This window comes from Mytilus edulis, chromosome 4, assembly GCF_963676685.1.
Source record: "Mytilus edulis chromosome 4, xbMytEdul2.2, whole genome shotgun sequence".
In the NCBI taxonomy this organism is placed as follows: Eukaryota; Metazoa; Mollusca; class Bivalvia; order Mytilida; family Mytilidae; genus Mytilus; species Mytilus edulis.
The window spans coordinates 8,945,565-8,970,291 of record NC_092347.1 but is presented as its reverse complement, the minus strand read 5'-3'; the positions used below and the strand labels follow the sequence as shown (position 1 = coordinate 8,970,291).

Genomic DNA, 24,727 nt, shown 5'->3' with positions numbered 1-24,727 from the left:
AACAAATTCGGATAAGAAACTAAAACCGACGGAAACACGTCAACTATAAGAGGAAAACAACGAAATAATAGAAACACTAAAGTGCAAAAAAAAACACAAACGACAATGCAACACACACAGAAACGAACTATAAGATAACAACTGCCCTTTTCCTGACCTGGTACAGGACATTCAAACAACAAATGGTGGATTGAACCTGGTTTTTGTGGCTAGCCAAATTTCGCGCATTTATTCGATAATGACTAACTATAAATAAAAATTATAGATGTAGCACAAATATTCACACCAGTATTCAATTTGAATACTTTTAACAGAAATCTTAATAAAACTTTTGCCTTACATCTAATAATTTCGATTCCTTCAGGATTTATCGTATAGGCTTAAAGACTTGAATAAATCTTTTATTAGCTTTAGAAATATCACACACGATGCTTCAAAATTGGGTTTATTTTGGACGAATGAGAATTGTATTCATTTTTTGAATATTTCGTATAATATCGATTTGTTATGTCATTTATACGACATATAACTGTATTAAACTAACACCATTGTACGCAACCCTTGTATCTTAAACTTGTATTTGCTTTGTTTTCTAGTCACACTTGAACATACCTATCGAATTACATTTTTATTTCACGCATTGAGTTTTTTACTTCCTGCAGTTGTATTATCTTTCCTATCGTATAATGTATAATAACTCAAATACCAAGCAGCCAGAAATTGAATTTTAAACCAATTTTTCTTTTTCTAAATTTGATTCTCTAAAGGTTAATCTGATAATGATAATACAATTATTTCTGTTAAGTCTGAATACATTGCATGGTTGTATATTATAAACTGTTGTTAAAGAAAAGTAGTCTGGTGAAGCCTTTGGAATCGAGTAGCTACTTATACGATTGTTTGGAAGACTAGAGACAGTCTTTGTAACATGTGCAGCCATACATCAAAGAAATTATAATCTATACTACAGTAAAATACATACCCGAGGCATGCGCCAAAGATATTAACCATCAACAAAGCGCAACAGTCATCACAAACATGTGCAACACAATTAGCATCATAAATTTGTCTAAACTACATGTACTACTCAATTTTTATCATTGACATATGAATTAGTTGTTGAAGTATGATATTCTATTTGCAAACTTTTTTAAAAGTAAATACTAAGCACATTAAGATAACTCAATCATTTTACTTTCTGAATAGATTTATTAACAAAGTGTAAAGTAAACTTTTGTTGGCAAAATATATCGTAGCACTTTGACGCACAAGTACCGATTCAGTGAAAGAGGGGCGACAGATACCAAAGCTTATAAATCGAAAATAAACGGACAACGCCATTGCTCAAAAAGAAAAAAACAAACAGACAAATAATAGTACAAAAGACACAACATAGAAGACGAACCCAACTGGCGGTGATCTCAGGTGTTCCGAAGGATAACCATGTGACACCCGTTGTGTGGCTCATTTTATTGAAAACCCGGTAAATAATATAATTTGGTAGGTCACATTCGTGAAAAGTTAACGGGATGTTAGTAACGGCATTAGGAAAATATCCGACATTATCTGTGTAACGGATATTCCATAATGGCCGAAGAACTCGTGATGGCGTCCGTAAAATTAACAATGGGATGATTTCAACTTCACCATTTAAAACTCTTGTTTCAATAGATTCCTTGAGAGCAGCAACATTCTATCAAGGAAATCATGATAGGAAAAGGGAAGGCGTGATTTTGTTAGTGCCTGTGTTTCAAAGAAACCAATTTATACTTTTTGGTGGGATCTCATTGCTTTTAAGTATGCTATTATTGTTTTGTTGACTAATCATCTCGTTTTATTTGTTAAAAGTAACTTTGCCTTTCTACGACTTATTGTCTTTATTGTCTATCAATGATTTTGCACTTATATTTATATAAGTATATATACATGTACTTTTATAATTAAAATACAAACATGAAACATTTAAATTTTTAGTTAATCATATATCATGACCATGATGTCTTGGCATATCTTTATTTTTCAAAAGTATTTTACTTAAAATTTAGCGAACATGTTTCTAATGAAAACTGGGATTTTCTTATCCCAGGCATGGATTACCTTAGCCGTATTTGGCACAACTTTTTGGAATTTTGAATCCTCAATGCTCTTCAACTTTGTCCTTGTTTGGCTTCATAAATAAATTTGATATGAGCGTCACTGATGAGTCTTATGTAGACGAAACGTGCGTCTGGCCTACCAAATTATAATCCTGGTACCTTTGATAACTATTTCTAAACTTATTTGCAATACACGTTCTTAGGTAGCTTTGATTGAAATAATAGAATCAAGACTCAAAATCCTATGCTTAACTCCCAATATGTTACTATGCCTATTCTAGGTAAATTGTATTGGCTATCTTATCAACCATCATTGGGTTCTCGATCATCGTTAAATAGGCAGTGCTTTGGTAGTCGTAACTTTAATTTATTCATTGCGTGTCTAGACTCGGAGCTGTTTATAACTTGATGTATGGATTTGAAATATTTTCCTGTTGCTGATATGATAATAGGTTAACCCTTTGAATTCTCTTTTAAAGAATTACAGTTTTGATAGCACGTCAAGGTACTCGGCCCTCACAATATTCTATTTTTTCGCAATATGAATTCTGAGGAAAACTTTGAACAATGGGAGTGAGTAAAATGTGTCACCCATCGTATTGCCAGTAATTTTGTAGCATCATGTCATGGTTAGAATTCAAATGGATTCTACTTTGGTCAATGTTGTTCATGCGTGTTCTTCTTTATAATTTGAGAGAAACATCATTATACAGGAAAATGTTAACTTGTGATAAATGAACAAAAACAGCTTTCGTTTGATCTGAATGTTCTGTTATTGACCGTAAACAGTTAAATCACAAAAATACTGAAATCCGAGAGAAATTCAAAAAGAAAAGTCCATAATCAAATGTCAAAATCAAAAGCTCAAACACATCAAACGAATGGATAACAACTGTCATAAAAGACAGCTAAAATGTAGATTTTGCTCTATTGTTATTTTAGATCTATATCTATACTGACTGGCTTTAAAAACGCAACACTCATTTTGTAGAATTTTTTTCACCAAATAATGTTTGATCCTCATACAACTACTATTCATGCTCATCATATGTCTTTCCCTTTCGAAAAATAAACATCTGACTTACCTGTGGTTTTTGAACATACCAGATTTTTTAGATCGCACGAAATTTCAGAAAGAGAAATTTCGAGCCAATAAAAGATTTTTTCCGGGTTTTTTTTCTTTGTGAAACAGTTCGTTCAATCCTTGGACACACTTAAATCATTTAAAAAATGTTGCATCTCCATATTGCCAAAACTCAGAAATGAAAAGCTGAATCAACTCGTTAAAATTCTGCAAACAGGACAACGTGAACGTGCTGCAACACAAAAAATTGACGTCAGAAACTCGTCTTACTGTCCTTCCGACAATGAAACCGGTAGACTGGATTTGTTGAAGACCATCAAACACTAGATCAACATGTAGTGACAATGCAACGTCAATAGAATTTGATTTAGACAACGTCATTTGTGAGACAGATCTACGGCTGCAACGTCAACTGCTAACCAAATTGATGAATGAAATTTTGCACAGATTATTGACAATATGTTTCCAATTAACTGAACTGGCAAAGAATCGACTGCAGAAAAACATTTAGAGCCTTAAAGTTTAAACCGCATAATTGACAAAACCCATTGTAATTGGTGGAACAACGGCAAAATCAGAAGGTGCAAAACAGAAACCAAAACGTGCCGAACAGAAATGGTTGACCTTTCTGACAATCATTTTGGCGTTTGTTACAGGCAGCCATTGCTTTTGACAGTGACACGTTCATTGGTAAGGGGAAAACCAGGGTTTCAGTGTATACCACAATATTTGAACACCGACAATGACGTAATCAATTCAACATTCGAACTGCATTTTTTTTCCAAACATTTAAGTAATGACAGAACTTTCTATTCATAAGTTTGTTTACAAAAAAATGCATAATTAAAAATGAAAATTGAAAAGAATAATCTAGTGTTGCCTTTTGTAAAGCCGGTCAGTATATTTCGTGAGCGGTCTATCGAAAACATATTGAAGGGCATTAATTATATAAATGTATTGTATGCTCTCTTAGTATCTCACAGATGTTCATAATTGTACAAATGCAATATTTACGTGCGATGCTTTATTTTCATCTACGCTTAGAAAGTTCCTTTTATTTATATCATTGTTATCACAAAACCCTTTCATTATATATTTTTTCTACATTGTTATATCAGATCAATATATTTTCCATAGTTCAATCAAAAATGTAAGGACTATAAATATTTAAATGCATTATTTGATAGTTCTGTACAAGGCCATAATAAAGTAAGATATGATAATACGGAATGTGGTAAAAGAATTATGATTGTCAATGAGACAACTATCCACCAGGGTCCAAAATGAAATCCTTTTCAAATATTGTGAAATTTGAGAAGAAAAATCTTGTTTGGGGTAAAACATGTCACTAGTCAGCCTTTAAAACATTGATCTCTATAGGTGTACACATACGTTAAATGTATATTTCAGGCAATAAAGGACTAACGTACGGTCTAAAAAAGAACAATTGAACCCACTTAAAAACTGTTTGTGACTTTAAAACAAGATGATTGTCCTTTTATTTTAAAGTGGAGAACTGTCTCTGTTTCTTGCTAAATAAATGACTATTTTATGTAGAAAACACATTACGAGTTTACATTTGAAGCTAAATATCTTCATAAATTTATTTATACTTTTAATAGTCTCATTTTTATATGATTGCAATTAACAATTAAACATTATTTTTTTTTTGCTTTCGTTCGAGTTAAATGCATGATTGTACATCATGGTGTGTACATGAATAACTTTAACATATATGGTCAAGTGGTCGTGTTTATCAATAGCTTTTGTTAAGCTATTAGGCACCGACAACGTTCGATGATTTATTATTATTTTAATTTATTTTTGTATTGTTTTAGTATCGGATATGCGGGAAAGTGACTTCTTCAACGTGGAGTTAAAAACAAAAGCGTTATATCACTTGACATATTTCAAAGTGTTTGCCTTGTCATTCTTGCGGTCGCTGCTTCAAATTAATGGAATGTTTTTGAAAGATTTCAACTTTTAAAAAAACGACCATTTTACTGTTTGACACACTCCCCCTGCCGAAAAGCAAAGTTTAAATGAAAATTTCATAAGATGATACTTTTTTTAACAATTTGAATATTCCGTATAGCTTCATTTTTTCCTTTTTTTAATCTGTCTTACTCTATTCAGAAACAGCGTTTGTGAATTCCGATATTTTTCATACTTAAAAGTTCGACAACAAAGTTCTACTTAATCTTATTATTAGAATATATCTAAGACTTTATAAATTTTCATTATGAAGGAGAAAAAAATTAGAAAGTAATATATCATTGTCGGTTTTGATATTGGAATTTTGATTATAATTATTGGTGTATCCACAATTTAAGACGTCTGGCTCTAATAAATACAATCGTTATTGAAATTCTGTTATTGCACAACTCAGCAATTTATTGAAATCTTAAAGTTTTATTTACGACTAAGATAGCAATCAAACTGATGTATATAACAATCATCAGATAGAAGGAACTTGACACGACAAATTGTGTTGAGAACGATAAATAATGACCTTCTTCCTCAGAAAATATATATATATCTGACACATCAACTACCCTTTTAAGAAATTTCAATATTACGCAGCTAAAAAAGTCAACGAGAGCCATGTACAATGTGATCAAGAAGAAATGTTTTCACAGTTTGTCAAAAGAAGCTAAAGGCAAGTGAAAAACTAGGATATGAAATTTACTGGTATTTACTTATATATAAGGCAGAACTCATATAATAGCATCTTACGAATTTCAGTTTTCTAGTTGTGTAGCAACACTTTAACAACGCCTGCATATGGAGATTTTATCTCACAGTTAAAAGATACCCCAGAGCTGCTTACAAAAAAGCAATAGACTACTTTCGAAATTGTCCGTCACCGAAAAAAAACTCGTCAATTATGCTCGCCTTTATGACGTCATTTACCAGGTAAAGGGGATCGCCTGTATCCCTGCACTGTAAACGTTCAACAAGCGTCTTAGTGGTCGTCATTGTGTAGGATAAACTAGAAATAATATTTGTTCTGCAGGTACTTAATCACAATTCCCCAATGACAGCAGTGATGAAAGACAATTATGAGAATTCAATTTGCCGAATATTCGTGCAATATAGCTTTATAGTTTTCCAACCACTTACTCAACATCGGATCGGAAGTAACGGCGCCCCTAAACGCACGAATGATGTGCACTAAAACCAAAGTCGTTGACGGAAATGCACCGAACTCGAAAGTTGTCTATTGAATCAAAGGGTTCAAATGATGAAATTATACAGGCATCATTAAGATTAGCTTGACCGGAATGATACATCTGTGTCATGGATGATCAATGATAATACTAGTATGTTCCAATTATCGTAGCAACCATTTTGTACTGTCTTAAGGACAACTACATTATCGAATAACATTAATAACCAATTTCTACTTGCCATAAAATAATTCAAAATTGAAGTTCCTATACAGAAAGGCAAAATGTTTATCAGAACAATCAAGAAAGACTTTAGTTACAGCTTTCATTCAATGTCATTTTGACTATGCCTGTTCTGCATGGTATGCTGGTGTCAGCAAAAAATATAAAGATAAGTTATAAGCATTACAAAGATTATAGATTTATAAAAAAAAACACTGGATATAGATCAAAAGTTGACCATAATGTATTGAATAGCATTGGTTATGTTAATATCGTGTTAAACAATTGCGATTAAACCATGTACATAATATTTATTACCACCATTGTCCTAATTATATGTATTCAAAGGTGAGACATTTACATCATCATTTCACACGAAATAGTGAATATAACTTCTGGGTTCCTCCAGTTAAAGTCAACAAAAAGACACATTTTATTTTAATGGCATACAAGATTGGAATATGTTGCCAATTAAGGTTAAAAAAAATAAAGAAAATAAAGGAATTCAAATTTGGCGTCAAAGAGCACTTGACCAAAATTATAGTGTGGCTTCATCAGACTCCTTTTTACATTATTAATCATATTATTATATAAATTATTTTCATATGAATTTTTATGTCATATTGATTTGTGTGTTATCTTTTTTTGTATGTCGAAACTATACGCCGTTTACATGAAGGGACCCCATTGGAAACAAGCTTTAGAGCTTTCATGGGTTGTCCTTGATAAATTATCAGCAAATTTTTTCATACACTTAAGGATACTGCACTCATAATAATGCCAATGTATTTGACCATATCTGTGTTAGTATTGCCTTTACGTATATATTGTGTATTATAATTATAAATATGCTTGATATTTTATTGAATAAAATATTATTATTATTATTATTATCGATCATGCCAGGTTTTTGACGGCGTTCGTGTTGCTTGGTCATAGCTTTTTTTTTTTTTTTTTTATATATATATATTGATATTTCTCTGATTTCTTGTAATACATTTTGGTCCTGCGGTTTTTCTACGATTGATGACTGTCCTTTTAGTATATCGTGCCTCTGTTTTCTCTGCAGACACGAATTCCCATAAAAAGTATAGTGCATTAACATGCAATGAGATTTTTTTAACCGTTTTAAACCTTTATCTACAATAATGTAGACTGCATACTTCGGTTTATTAAATCATAGCTTTTAAGTATGTACTCTCGGGACAATTTACATCTTCACTAATTGTAAAGACACATGTCTGTTGATGAAACCTATGTTATTCTTTGAATGTCGTATCGTATTATTGTCGTTGTGTTTGTTGTCTCCTTAACGTTAACAAAAATCATCGTTATGCGTATATTGAATGATATACATTTCACATGTTCACATCGACTGTCTCAGCTCTTACATTTTGTTTAAAATCAATTTCGATCCGAAACCGTTAATAGATATGGGAAGAGTGCCAATGGGACAACTCTCCTTCCAAGTCACAATTTATAAATGTAGACCATTATAGGTCAAGGTACGGTCCTTAACACGGAGCATTGGCTCACACCAAACAGCAAGCTATAAAGGGCCTAAAAAATTACAAGAAACAAGAAACGAAAAATACTTATGTACCACATCAACAAACGACAACTACTTTACATCAGATTCCTGACTTATGACAGGTGCAAACAGTTGCAGCGATATTAAACGTTTTGATGGTACAAAACATTCACTCTTATCTGAAACAGTAGTGTAACATCACAATATAGAAATACACACAATTCCACAATAGACATACAGGGATTTGGAAACAAGAGGAACTTGCATAAACCGTCTCCTTTAATATTTTGGTCAGAAACAGCACAAATGGTTTGTTTAGAACTTACCATAGAAAAGAATTTGGATTAAAAAAACATTTGAATTAATCATTTTTGCAATCAAGATTTTCATTACAACACGTTATAAAACTGTGACCGGATTTAAGCAAACGAACAATTGACAATTTCGAATCAGAAGATAGAAACCTCATTTTTTTGTATTTAATAAAGACGTGATTTCAAACTCTTGTAGAAGGACCATTATTCACAATGTTGCGCTTTTCGAATTTCTTACAAATATACCTTCAGATTTATATAGCTAAATTACGTAGCCAATAAAAACAATGCACGATAAGCTCCAACTATTTCTCCAAACTCAATACAAATAGGTCGGCACTTACACTTTACAAAAAGATTGTACACATAGAGTTGTGAGGAATATTTAGCAGAGTGCTATAGTCACCATCAAAATTTGTTGAGCGATGCGATATGTCTGTGTCTTGATTTACTCGCTACATGTTCGAGCAGTCTAAGATTCTAAGATACCAGAATAGTATATTTTGCAATTTTACAAATTGTGTTTTATTCTCAGTTGTGACATTATGACTGTGTTTTGATACACATGACTGGCAGTGCACGCTTAGAAGGTGACGTTTACTATATCCAAGAACCCAGGCTATGTCATTTTAAAGATTGTGCTTTTCCCTCAGCTTTTGAGTATTTTCTTTATGAAATGTTAGATATTGATAAACTACTGTTGCCTGTGTTTAAAGCAATGCATTTTATTGTTTGCTTTTAAAGAACTATCTTAAATTAATTGCTCATGATCATTCAAGGGCATTCAAAAGCCACAGTCGTGGTTAGCAATTTAAAAAATAATTGGGTTATGATCATGATTTATACATTCTGTATGTGAAATTCTAATTTTATTCCGTATATAATAAAATCACACCAAAGACCAACTGATAAAAAATATTAGCATGTGTTCTGTCTCCCGAAAAGATATGTATTTCAGAATAAAATAAACCAAATATTGAACTTCAAGGCAGATTTTTGAAGTGATGAATTGTTTTCTTTGATGTAATTTGATTCATTCCCAAAACCCAAGATAATGTCGGATTCATCTATTGTGGCCTCAAAACTAATTTTAGCTCTAGCGATAGAAAACATTAACCAATCAAAACTGATTTAATATTTGATTTGTTATGAAAGACAGTTTTGAGGGTTAACATTTTTAGTTTGTCTGATTGTATGTTTCACAAATGCCTGTACCAAATAAAAAATATGACAGTTATTATCCATTTATTTGAAGTGTTTGAGGTTTTGATTTTGCCATATTTTCCTCGGAGTTAAGTATTCTTGTGATTTTTACTTTTCCCCTCCTAGATCTGTGTAAGCCTTATATTTTATAACACTAATAGTTTTGAAGCAACATTAGTTTTAAAATATCTCTCTCTCTCTCGCTCTCTCTCTCTCTCTCTCTCTCTCTCTCTCTCTCTCTCTCTCTCTCTCTCTCTCTCTCTCTCAAGTTGTCTCGAATTTATTTTCCTGCACTGTTTCAGGATGCACATAAAAGGTTCAATCACAATGTTTCCGATGTATTGTGTCCATCACTTGACACGCAACGTTTTCTTAGCACATTAATTGACGTTTTACACATGACTTATTCTGAAGCAGAGTGCCGACATCATGGCTATTATATTGCATTATGTCATTAACTAGAATTACCGTTATCATGGGCATTCCGGGAGTGCTATAAAAAGGATTCCAATTAGGAAAGTCGGAAATCTTAGAACTGTCATTACCGTACGATTGAGAAAATCATCTGTGAAGCCGCGGGTACTTTTATCGTAATTCTTGGCATATTAAATACAATAATACAACTGTATGTGAAATAATCCAATAATACCAGCGCATTTAGTTTCAAAATACAAACCATGGAATAAAGTTCTTAATTCAGGGACAATAAGGTGACATCTTGAAAGACATATAGAATTATAGTTTAATCACAGGTTTTGAATATTCTGACAGATCATTCAGTACATATATGAGACATACTTAGACATATAAAAACAATATGTGAGATAAAGTTTAGTTTTATTTTTGCAAATGAAGGTAACAGGTTTAATTGATTATGTGTTGACTCAGAGATAGCTGAAACAATTAAGTTAACTTAAATAGTTTGTAAATCTACATCAATAAATATAATTCAAATTTATAAAACACCTGCCGGGGAATTTGAAGTTTACTCACCTTGCATTTTAAATATATAAGCATGCAAGATTCCATTTAGAATAGTCATGCATGTAATGCGTAAGATTAAATCATTGAACAAGTCCATGGTTTATTTAGTGTACGGAAGTTTGTATCAAAATTGTTAAGCTGTTCACAGACAGATGTATGGTATAACTTTGAAGGACATCCGTATATAGGCAGATATTGTAATGTTTTTTCATGTAAGTTATTGACTCTTAGGAGTAAAGATTCTAACTCCAATATATACCGTTTACACTATAGGTCCATCTAAATAAGGTTTAATACTTAAATTGTATAAACAATTTCCAATATTTTTTCAATATTTAGTCTTGTAAAATGTTTATATAAATCAGTATACAACATTATTTTTCACTTACCTTCCGAAGAAATTAGAAACGTAATAAGGAGTTGAACTGTCCATATAGATCGCTGAACCAGAAGGTAATACAATTCCATAGCTAATTTCAATATTATCTCAAAATCCAATTTTTATTTCTAAACCCTATGTGGTCACTTTTACTTTCACTAGAACCGTTCCAAGTATCAAAATCAAGAATAAATGTCTTAATTATACACTCTCGTCTTCAACACATTGAAACAAATTAGTATTTTCCTTGAAATGTCAAGTTTAATAAATCCAATCTAAATTACACGATACTTGAGCGATTTCACATGAAAAAGTATCTCGTATCAACTCGTGAATAGATCTGCATGCAAAACTATTCGACAAAAAATCCGCTATAATAACCGAGGTGTTATAACATTACATTAGCATGCCTCAATGACATTCCGTTATTATTACTTTGTATAATTTTCCTACATACAATTTCCAGAATAATTGTTTATATGATACATTATTTAGATCTAAAAACAAAAAGTTTATTGTATATCTTTTTTTATCTCCTTCATCAAAAGTTTTCATCTAGAGGAATCTACTCCAATGAGATAGTATTATTACATGACAGGATCTCACTTGTGTATGTCACTATCGCTTCCCGAGCTCCTCGTCTACAAAACATAAAGACAATTAACATTAATATTTCATATAATTTGTATCGTGCAAAACTTAATACAATAAAAATACCAATACAAATTAAAAAGGAATCATTGATTGAGTATTATCGAATGACCATATCTCCAATACAATTCAACCCATTACAAGTTCATCCTGATCAAAGATTGAATTTGTCACGATTATAAAACGATAACACTTACAATTATTTACTTAAAAAATGTTTTCTAACTAAAAATATCATTAAAACGAAAAATCCTCCCATTGATTATTGTACATTGTTTACTGATGACATGTTCTATGCTCAATGAATGTGTTTGTTGAGTATTTTAGTGTTATCACACACTGGAGATTTTTAAATCATTTTGATTTAATCGAGAATTATTATTTCGGGTTATCAATAATTACTGATGTGTGGGAGAAATTTATATCTATTAAATTTGGTAGAAAATTAAACAATTAAAATATAGATTGCTGATGGGTAGGGCTGTCTTGTTGTTTTGACATTTCAGATACTCGATATGTGGATCTAAACTTATAGTTTTTAGAAAATTAAGTTATATTGTACTGAAGATGATGAAAAGCTTTACTATTTACATATTTACTAAAATAATACAATTATTAACATCAAAGTATAAATCAGAAATCACCGGTAGACCTAGCCAGAATAGGATCATGTATTTAATTTCATTTGAATAAGTAAACGCAACAGTAGTATACTGTGTTCACAATTCATAAATCGGTTAAACGAAAAACAAGCCGGGTCGAAAACCAAACCGAAAGTAACAAGTTAACTATAAGGAAAACAACGGAACAACAGAAATACTGATCAAATGAAACAAAAACAAACGCCAACATACATAGACTTTTTTATATAGCAACTGTCATATTTCTGACTACTAGTATGTACATGAAATCTTTAAAAAAAAAGAAGTGGTGAGTTATTGGCCAGCTTATATAGCAATGCTGAAAATACCGCTAAAATGACAGCATTACGTGACAGAATACGTCAATGAAATGCAGACATATACCAAATATGTAAACATAAACAGATATGTCAAGAAAAAGCCACGTGACATTTCAAAAAGACTATCAAATATTAGTCATCATCAAATTCCCTTAAGGACAAAACATTGAACTATAACCACAGACAACCATCGACAAGTTCAATACTTCAGACAGGCAATAAACTGTTGCAATTTGAGGTGTTGACAATGTTTAAATATATCTCCTCAACTCTATCATTTGAATATTCAGAGGTCATAAAACAAAAGTAAAATATAACTTGTATGTAATTTTACACCATAATGGATGAGTACAAGTAAACACAATTACCAAGTTCTTTATATCAAAGAATGCTTGCAGCAATTGACAATAAGCTAGCTGCTCAGTTGTTGAATCACTATCCCATGTTAAGAGAGTGTTAATAGCTCACAAGCCTCGACAGATTATTTATGTACCCGTCCATCGTCGTGAGCCCGTTATTAAATGGTTGTCGTTTGTTGCTTTTCATAATATATGTTTGTTAATGTTCAATGCTTAGTCGTTAATTACGTTTGAGTTGTTTCACGTTTTGTCATGTCGGGGGATATTTTATAGCTGTCTATTCACTACGGGTGTACTAATTGGTTGTACGATGACCTATAGTTACTACCATGCCGGTCATTTATTATTTGGACTCTCGTATCATTGAAAAGCTTAACAAGTCTTATTTCTAAAAGAACTAAAACTTCCAATCTAATTCGTTAACGCGTTTTGATAATTTGGAAAGCCATAGTGAAGGAAACCAGTATATAAAAAAAGAAACAAACAAAGAGCAAATTTATAATGACATTTCAATATTAAAAAGCAAAACAGTGTGAGTCAGGTTTTTTCTTTTAACTTACAATAAACGATAGATGTTCATCTTCAAAAATACCAAACACAAGCATTGAAAATCAACAAACAATAATGATAAGCTTTGTCAATAAGTCTACTAAATTCCCATATTTTTCTGTAGCTGTACAATGCTGGGTTTGACATAGAACACTTTACTAATTTCACCTGGTAGAATTAAAAACATTCATTGGTTTGTGATACAATAGCTAAGTTTTTTCTATCTCTCAATCGATTATGACATTTTAACAGCGGTATACTACTGATGCCTTTATTTATAGTACTAAGTTGAATATACAATCATTGTAATATGAGGTATCATTGCAAACAAAAGCATATATATATACCAGTGAGACATACCATCAAACGTGTATCACTGAAGATCACTATTAGGGATAAGGAAAATTAACAATAAGAAGGGACAGCTAGTATGGTATAGCTATGGAAATATGGATTCTACTTTGTCCATATAATGAAATTTGATGCGAAAGTCATACAAGTGCGAGGTATAGCTAGCTATGACACCAGGTTGAATCCATCATTTTTTACATACGAAAATATTTATACCACGTCAGGAACATGACAGCTGTTATCCATTCGTTTGATGTGATACATATATGCAATCAAGCAGCAACTAATTATAATACCCTAATCATTTAATCTGTATAACTAAATATTATCATGGTAGACCAAGGACATACACACTCCACAACCTATATCGTATTACAATATATCTTATAACACTTACAACATAATGTGTCCGATACGGCTACTTCTTAAAAATTCTGTCTTAAACTATGTTAATTATGTAGATACATACAAATGTTGGTTAAAATCACATTATTTAGTAGAATAAAAATACCAATATATCCTGGAACACAATGAAACCAATAACACTATCAATTTAACTAGTAAGTAAATAAAGTAAAGGTATCGATGTTTTGCAGTAGATCAGAGAGAATGTGATAAAATCCACAAACCCTGATGGTAATTACCTTAAGGAATTGAGTACTTTATAATCCAGTAAAGACATGGATCGATACAGACCAGCAAGATACATTGTCCTAAGAGACTTCAAAAAGTGTGAAATAACTACTGTTGTACATATCATCAATTAAAATCTCGGGAAGCTATTATTGAATTAAAAAATATCAAATATCCAATACATGGAGGGAATATTATGATTTAATTTTTTATTGCGGTATAAAAATGTTTTTACTTGATCAACAATAAAGTAAAATTAAGATGAAAAAGATGAACAGGTTGATGGAGTACTTAGCGTCTTGATACTCTTACCAGGTACAATAAGGACGATGCACATTAATTCATAAGAATACTGCCTTGTACTAGACCGACCGATATTCTTATAATGGGCTAAGTCGCGTGTTACTGTCGCATCGTACTGCATTAATAAATTCCTTCCTTTTTGCACTTTCTCTTTGATCAATTAACTATTACTTTAGCCTATAAAAAGTAGTTCGGTCTCATAAAACTAACATATATCGTCGACGGACATGAGTAACTACAAATGTATTTTATTTATATAATTGAATATCTTTATTAAGGATACCTTTCTTTTTAATGGTGTCATTGAAATCACAGTTTGGTAGCAAAGGTGATTATTGTCTTTGATAAACGAACGTATATTTATCTAAAATTGAGATATATTTAAAGCTGTTTCGAAATATAGTCTTAATCATCAACATTTGTAGAGTTTGACAACGTCTATTACATCACGACTTTTTCTTTTTCTTTAAGTCACTCGTCAACTATTGACCTCAACATTTATACACAGGTAGCCTTTACATTTTCGTCTACTGTTATGAACGTTCGTGTACAAGAAGACCTCGGATATGATCAGATTTTCATAGCAACCATTTTTTTCGGTTTTTTTTTGTCTCGATTGTAACATTAACGAATGCGACTTAATATCATCAACATTCTTAACTTGCCATTAGCAACACAACCATGCTACTAATGATTCCGGATCATTATGTTTATACTTTTACAATAACCTTACTCTTCCCGGGTTTTGGTGAATGTCGTATTTCTCGTTCCTTAGCTTTCTACAAATTTTCAAATTTAATTGTTTTTTACTATTTTGTCCTTATCATTATGGCCATGAATTTTGTATATCTGTTCGACTTGAGATTTGTATTTTTTTTATTTTTTTATTTTGCCTTCTTTTTACCGACATTGAGTCACTCATATTCAGTGATTGATGTTAATGTATAAAAGTTGGGGTTTATTTTCAAAAAAAAGATTTAAAGAAAGTCTAGAATAATGCAAATGCATTAAACTTCTAATAATTACCGAAGCAATTTGTTTTATTGTAGGATGTTTATGCTGATACCACATATTGAGTGTCAAATCACGTCCGTTAATCCTTTGGTATGGCGGAAGGTTGGAAATTTAATAAATCAAAATTATATTGAGTGCTCTTATCGAAATCTTGACCGCAGGAAAGCCGCTTAAATGTAATAACATATACGTAATATAAAATTCAGGAAATGATTCCGCCAAATAGATAGAAACCTCCATAAACCAAAGTAAGAATTAAGAAGCATTAAATGGTCAATCAATATGTCTGAAGAGAAGTCAACTAATAAAAAGTGAGACAACTACAAAAAAAGTAAGAGACGAATACCAAGTTACCAACGTAAGCATGTACTCTACAAAATTATGTTTATATGTTTTAATAGCTAAAATTAAAGTACAAAATGCGATATACGTTAACATATCAGGTTGGGGGTCATTTATCTCAGTATTAAATTCCCCAAATACTGAACTCCGAGGAAAAAGTTAAAACGGAGAGTCCTTCAAGCTTACGTTCTGATTTCAACCACCATAAATACCAAAACTTTTTGCATATGGACAATATTGAACCGTCAAAACACCAACTTCCTGAATTTGAAATGACATAATACTAAGCGTGTGACACGTGATTGTAGCTAAACGGGACTATTCATTCATATGGCGTCATGTTTGCTAAAAGTCAGAAATCAAATTAACCAAATAAAATTTGAGTTATTTTGAACTCACGAATTGAAAAGTATGCAGTTTTTAGTTCGTTTGGTTTTTTTTCCTTCATTTTAATGATTTAGAACAGATACTTTTGTAATGCCTTTCAACAGTTTCTGATGTGAGTATGAAATTTGAAAGTCTAAAGATAGACGTTTTATTGGTCAATCTCAAACACTTCTATATATCAAGTAAAATAATTAACTGTTTCATAAAAAGGCAACAGTACGTCAATAGAGTACCGATGTTCAAATCTAGCAAACGTCAATAAAGATTAACATCTATCCGATGTTAACTAATATATTGGACTTTTACCGTAACGATTTACATGTATTTTCAAGGTTTAAAGCAAATAAGAACATAATCTGAGATCTATTCTTTCAAAGCTGAAATGCAAAGTAGTGTTAACGGAAGCGAAAGGGAGATAACTCAACAACTGATTGTCATCAAATTGTGATACTCATTATAACATTACTGCCTCCTGAATAAATTCAATTAACTTTATGACCAAAAGACCATTTCATTACCCAGTTAAAATGTACAAGAAAGTCAATAATCAGTTTCACGCTGTAATATCTTACTTAAAATCACACTTAATTAGACAGTACATTATCAAGGCTTGTATCTGTGGCAGACGAGACAGAAAATGACAAAAGGTCGGTTGATTAACTTGCCACCATAGTAAACCGAATGGAAAAGTAATCGAACAGGAAATTCTGTTAATCTTTTATTTATTCTTTTAATTTACCTTTTTTGTGGTTATATTTTCCCCTACTATTTTGGTGTTAATATTTTGCGTAGACTTTTTTGGTGTTCATGTCTTCCCATATATGTTTTTATTATTTAGTGTTCTACATTGTTTTTTTGTGTTTTTGTTTTCCCATTACTTTTGGTATTCATGTTTCGTATTGGGTTATTTTTATGTTGATATCTCGCCATTGTTTCTTGGTGCTCGTGATTTTTTAATTGTTGTTTAGTGTTCATGTTTCCCAAAACTTTTTCAGTTGTCATGTTACTAAACTTTCTTATATGAGTGCTTTTGTAGGTAAAAGTAGGCTAAAAGTATTATCAAAATTATTTGCGATCGACATCTTCCAACTAGAGCACAGACGTATTTAAGTCTTTTTAATTTTTATCTTGTATTTTGCCCGATTCAAACTGGCTAAATAAATTAAATGCCAAATGAAATATATGAAACTTTCGGAAGGAGTTTGTTTTTCTGTTTCATTTCACAAACTATGAATTTGTTGTACAAACTGCATATACAATTGTCACATAAAATATTTATTAGCGTATTTGTGAAGTATTTTGATAGCTGTGATGGCTCAATTGTCAATTTATATTGACTTGTTATAAAAGGTAATCAATTGAAAGATGAAGTGCATGTGTTGTTAAATTATTTGATAAATATAATGTAGTCTGTTTATCTGTATAGATATCTGAAAAAGTTATTATAAGTCATATTACAAAATCTAATAGTATATACAATTGAAAGACTAATATCGAATAATATAGCTTAAATAAATTCATCATTTGCATTTGATATGCACAGCTGTGTGTTTCATGTAAAAGGACACCTTACTACTTGTTTCAATGCAACAGGATAACAGCATTTTTTTTTACAATTGCATGTCTTTCATTATTATCGTATATGCAAACAAAAATTATATTATTAAATTACTATTATACTTTATGTGACGAGCCTATTCAACAAACAATCGTCTGTATGGTTGTCACAGCTCTTACCTGTGGCTTACGTAGATTTTATCCGAACATGTAATTAGTAGCAAAAAGTGCATTTGTGGAGAAATAAAGAAATATGAGAAATTGAAAATATTTATTTTGCATTAAACAAGGTTATACTTTTCTGAGAACGTTTATGACGTCTCTTTACTAAATCCATTGGATGTGTTCAAGTTAATATTTCAGTCAGGGAAAATAAAGGCAACAGTAATACACCAGTGTTCAACACAGTTGAATTTGTAGTAGAATTTGTTGTAGAATTTGACCTTCAAGAAAAAGCTAGCACCTTAAAATTGGCACAACTTTACTACGGCATTTTAGTACAATGGGCGATGGTTATAAGACACAAATTCGGTAGGCATACGTCAATACTTTCGTTTGTAAATCTTCAAAAAAGATACTCAGTTCTTGTATATAAGTTGAATCTATGCAAAACAATTAATGGACCTTTAATTATAAATTAGGTATTGTTCATCTGTTGAGTTAAGCCTTTTTTAACTGATTTTTATAGTTCGTTCTTATGTTGTACTGTTATACCAATGTCCGAACGGTTAGTGAGAGGGTTGGTATCCTGCTAACATGTTAAACCCCGCCACAGTATGTTTGTATGTGCCTGTCCCAAGTCAGGAGCCTGTAATTCAGTGGTAGTTCAGTTTATTTATGTTGAATATTTGTTTTTCGTTCATATTATCATATAAATAAGGCCGTGAGTTTTCTCGTTTTAATTATTTTACATTGTCATTTCGGGGCCTGTTATAGCTGACTGTGCGGTATGGGCTTTGCTCATTGTTGATGGCCGTACGGTGACCTATAGTTGTTAAATTCTGTGTCATGTTGGTCTCTTGTGGACAGTTGTCTCATTGACAATCATACCATATCTTCTTTCATATATATATATATTGATACCACCCCTTCTTTTCTTGTTTATTGCATTACAGAATGCGAAATACCAACACAATATTAATTAATGGTAACGAGAAACATGAAATGTGCAGCAATGGAACGAGAACTGTTAGTCCTTCATTTCAATTCCAACAAATTCTGTTTTGTTTTGTTACGGTCATTTTGCTCAGTCATAGATTGTCTGTGTAGCCTTTTGTGGATTGTTATTTGTTTGACTGTTGGCCCTTATGTCTTGTTACTAAAATAGAGAGCTTGGTAATTTCTTTACATCAGTCATAAGACTTATTGTCCCTATTCCAAATGTCTGTTTTAATATTTCTTCCCAAACTACCAAAACAGTGCCCTATAGAAATGCTTACACGTTCATCTTTATACCAAATAAGCTTAAAAGTGCATATTGCAAACTCCGCTACATCAATGTTAAAAAGTAATGTTTTAATAGTTGAGTGTCTATTGAGTACATTGTAACTGGGTAAGGAATGATCAATACATGAGGCAAAATCTTAATATATATTTTTCTTTTAGATATTTTTGTTAATTTGTCATCAATCTTATTTAAGTAATTTGTATATATTGTAAGGAATCACTAGAGGTTGTTTCATTTACTCTCATCAAATTGTGCTGATAGAGTTGAAGATACAAAAGAATAAGAAAAACTGATAAAGGTTGATATCTCTTACATATAACTATATAGATCCCAATTGTTAATGTGCCGGCCCCAATAAACAATATTCCGAGTTTTCGTCAAAACAATGTAATGTTTGAAAAATCTAAAACAAAGTAATCAATATAATGAAGAAAATGAAGACGAGAGACAAAACTACTATAAAAGACATTTGTTTCTTTGGCAATCATGCTGTTAATCATAACATTTTGTTTTTCTAGTGTGGACTTATAATGGCATAATTTTGGTTGATTGTTGGTTAATATACGTCCATTAGCAAACATTAAATGCACATCTATGTCACTAGGAAATGAAACAAAATAATTGAATCGGAGATAACTCACCCTTACAAAATACCACATACGGATCCCTCGAAGAGATTTTGCAAGATTTAATATTTTCTGCAAGTTGAGGATGCTGAAGGATGAGGGAACATTGGAAATAAAAAAAGTGTACCCTTACAAAAGGCCACCTACTTATAATGCAGTGAGCCTGGTACTTTCTCTATACGATCCACTACTTAAGGTAGTACCTAACACTACAGGGATATAACGCTGTAAAATCAGCTAAATGTTTTAATCACATTCTATTGATAAGGAAATATTAAGCTTCTCAATTATGAAAATTAGTGTTTCACATGTATATATCCAATGATTTTTTTTTCTGTGAAAGTGAATGGTTCAAGTTTTTTGAAATTTTTATAATTTTTTTCACAGGGTCAAAGTAAATAGTTTGTCAAAATTTTATGAAAATTAAACGAACATAAATTATTTTTTTTCAAAGTGTTTGGTACCACCTTAACGTATCAACTATGATTTGACGTGACTGCGTATGTATACACCACGAACAGCTAATCAGGCTGCCCACATTGTAGGTCAAGGTTTTTGCTAATAGTGACAATACTTCCTTATCCAGAAAAAGAGTTTATGAAGAATAATATTTTTAAAGTGGTATTATGATTTTTCTTTACTCATTCAACCTTTGGTATTTCAAAAAAGCTTAAAACGATGCATTCAAGGATACTTAAAGTTATAAGTTGAAAACGAAGTAACAGTTTTGTAAAACCTCTGAAGTTGAAATTAACAACAAGAACGCAATACAATAAAACTCTTTAGAACATTCTATTTGTTTATTGAGCAGGGGCATTCAGAAACGCATTAGGAAACATAATAGTATTATTCTTTGACTTATTTAATTCTTTGACTTATTTAATTAACAGTTTGCTTAGTTTACGGTCCTGAAAAGAATGAAGTACAAAAGAAGGACGAAAGATACCGGAGGGATATTCAAACTCATAAATTGAAAATAAACCCACAACGCCATGGCTAAAAATAAAAAGGCAATCAAACAAATAATAGTACAGAAGACAACATAGAAAATTAAAGACTAAGCAACACGAACCCCATCTTAAACTGGGGGTGATCGCAGGTGCTCCGGCAGGGTAAGCAGATCCTGCTCCACCTGTGACACCCGTCGTGTTGCTTATGTTATTACAAATCTTGTAAATAGTCTAATTCGGTAGGTCAAATTCGTGAAAAGGGAAGGGTATCATAGTTGAGGAACATATCCGATATCATCTGTGAAACGATTTTTCTATAATAGTCAATCAAATCGTGATGGCATCCGTAAAATTCACGAAGGGATGATTTCAACTTAACCATTTGGAACTCTTGGTGTAATAGCATCCCTGTGAGTAGCAGTACTCTATCAAGAAAATCATGATAGGACACACAAGCCCGGGAATATCGTATCAATTTGGAGATAAATACTCCATATGCAGACGCTACTGGAATACTGCTACACAGAAATTGATAGTTCTTAATTTGGGAAGCTGAATTCATCTCTTTTGTAGTAGAGTTTTGTTTTCAATGTCGATTAGAATTTCAAATCTTCCCAAATCATCAGATAAGAATATATTTTTAATAGAAAGTTAAAGACCTCCGACAACTCAGATGCATATATATATATGTATGTATATGACGAAAGATTCGTCCGGTAAATTCTAGACTTGTATAAAACAATTATTACCAATTTTGATATGTCATACAATTATAAATATTCCGTCTGTCGAGAGAACGATAAGAAACCAGTTAGTTGAAATGCCGGAAAACTTATATTCTTATAGTACACTGAGTTTTATCATATCTTGAACGATAGATGTAACTTTACGGCAGTTGAAATCCCAGATGCATATTTTCAGATAATAGATTTATAGAGTGAAAAGTTTCCTTTTCCCAGGAATTATTATCGCTTTAAATGATAACAAAAAATGGTTTATCGTTATATGTCTTATCTTTATTTAGAACTTAACACTACGAACTATGTTCAAATTCTTCTATACGTATTGCATACATGTATATGCTACTGGTTGGCTATCAGTTCCCGAGGGTTTTGATGTGCTCAGTATTCAGTACTTTGATAATGACTTGATGTATCACAAACTTTTGAATTTACTAAGAAACTAAACTAAAGGTTTCAAACCCTTCAGACAAAGGTGACCTTCGGTGGATTTTTAGGGGTTTTCTTTATTATTCAGCGACTGTTTTTGGTTTTATAAAATCTTGTCTTCCAATAGTCGTCTATGAGCGTTCATGATAAAGGTAAATAAATAAAAGTACTTCCAATAGTCGTCTATGATCGTTCATGATAAAGGTAAATAAATAGTCGTCTATGAGCGTTCATGATAAAGGTAAATAAATAAAAGTACTTCCAATAGTCGTCTATGATCGTTCATGATAAAGGTAAATAAATAGTCGTCTATGATCGTTCATGATAAAGGTAAATAAATAGTCGTCTATGAGCGTTCATGATAAAGGTAAATAAATAAAAGTACTTCGGACTCATGCATTTTATAAAGTGTTGTTTTCATTTATTTATATTGTGTTTGTCTGTTTCGTCTTTCCCCGTCGGTCATAATTTTAACAATCTTTTTTTTTTACTAATAATGGTTTTTAATTTCCCCCAAAGTATCTTGTCTCTCTTTTTAATTTGGCAAATGTATGGTAAGATCACTGGTGTAATGGTCAGTAGGGTAATAGAAAGATAACTTCAATGCAAAAGTTGACCCATGTTCAAACTCAGCTATACACATAATACCATATTATTTTCAAAAACAATAATTTTCATTAATAAAGACTAGGAACATCAGTCACTGCTAACACAAATAATGGGTAAGTCGGATAATTCGTACATTTATCATATACTTAGCATTGATATGATAGCTTTTGCATATGTGTAATGAGCGGAAGTACACAAGCCATAATTTCCCACCCGGGCTGATAACCCATATCAGGTGCATCTCGTGCACAAAACCCATAATAGTGCCTCTCGTGCAAGTTACTTCCGGTGTTTCCGGTATCGGTTGTTTACTTTTCCATTGTGACGTCAGATGTCTTTTATGACGACGTCAAAATTTACGGGAACTTTTGTGGGAATAGTTTAATACTTGCTAACAAATGCCATTGACAATTATGAATCATTTTATAGTACAACAAACATGGAGTAGTAATGATCGTAAAACTCTTCCAAATTTTCAATGTTTCAAAATGCCTCTATAGGAAATGTGACCATAAATATATAAGGATTTAATGATGCTGTTGTTGGACAACTATAGTATATTTGATTCATAATTTTAATTTTCTTTATAAAATGTTTGACTGTTTTAGTTATTGCATTAGTTTATTTGCCTTACATTAAACTATTGTCGGAAGTATATGATAAAGCGATTAATACATGGCCTTTTCCATATCAGCCTGGGTATCATCCCTCGACCCATATCAGCACCTCCGTCTCGGGCTGATACCCATGCTGATATGGAAAAGGCCATGTATTAATCTCTATGTATCTGTGTACATGTATCGTGTAAGATACATGTTTCCACTCGAGACAGAGCATAAATATATTTCGAAGATTTGGAACGAAGGCAAAACATTATCAAGTTTGAAAGTCATCGTAACTTCTATAATTGTATTTTAAACATTTCAATATATCGGTAAAAAAATACTTATTTTGCGTCATTTTTTTTTTCTAACTCCTACTTTATATTTTAAAAGTATACGTTTTCATTTTTCTTCATAATGTGTGTGTTTCATTTATTTTCATGATGATTGTGATATTGAATTGTCTCATTGGCACGCATACATTTTTTACCACATTTTCGTACTTCTATGCTCATTTATTTCTCTTTATAATGCATGTTCTTTCATTTCTATCATAATGCGTGATTATTCATTTCTCATTGATAATATAATGCATGTTCTTTCATTTCTATCATAATCATGATAATACATGTTCATTTTGAAAGAAAGGATTAACTATAATATGTTATATGTCAACTGACCTTAATATTTAGTAATAATATACCATGAAGTTATATCAAGTTAATAGCAATCGCGAATTTGTTTTGAGAATACTGATCTCCAAATTCCTAGAAATAAAATTACTTACCGTTTGAATGTATAGTCATTGAATGTTTATTTTCAGGTATAAAGCATTGCAAAAGAAAGCATGACAATTTTTGTATTCTTTACAGTTATCTTATCCAAGCCACTTTAAGGAGCTTTCAACCTTTTTGTTTATCGTCCATCTTTCAGAAATCAAATAGTATCACATCACGCAGCGAGCCGTGCAAGAAATAAACAAGTTCAAGATTATGACATTTGAACACGCACTTTGATTCTGTTGAACCAATCAAGTCGTCAGATGCTTTTTGTCAATTTCATGTCAGTATCATAGAACCTTAATGAACATAACTTGTGAATGAAATCGATCACATATTTTCACGCCTAGTACAAATGTATTAATATCGATTAAGTTCACTAAAAACTAGAGTTTAGAAAGTGTATGATAAATAGCAATACTAATTCAGGAACTCCTTATCTGTTGTCAAATTTA

General features: G+C 31.5%; 1 protein-coding gene across 2 annotated transcripts in view; it reads right to left on the bottom strand.

The window, feature by feature from the left end:
* Positions 1-24,514, bottom strand: part of LOC139518891 (zwei Ig domain protein zig-8-like) — a 59,032-nt gene extending 34,518 nt beyond the window's left edge. Inside the window, exons 1-2 of one of the 2 annotated variants that reach the window (XM_071310565.1) lie at positions 24,281-24,514; positions 10,994-11,624 (exon numbers count right to left, since the gene is read on the bottom strand). In XM_071310565.1, the coding sequence (XP_071166666.1) occupies positions 10,994-11,072 (79 nt within the window). In that variant the 5' untranslated portion in view covers positions 11,073-11,624; positions 24,281-24,514. The remainder of the gene's footprint in view (positions 1-10,993; positions 11,625-24,280) is intronic. The other variant, XM_071310566.1, reaches the window with a different exon arrangement.
* Positions 24,515-24,727: the final 213 nt, after the last annotated feature.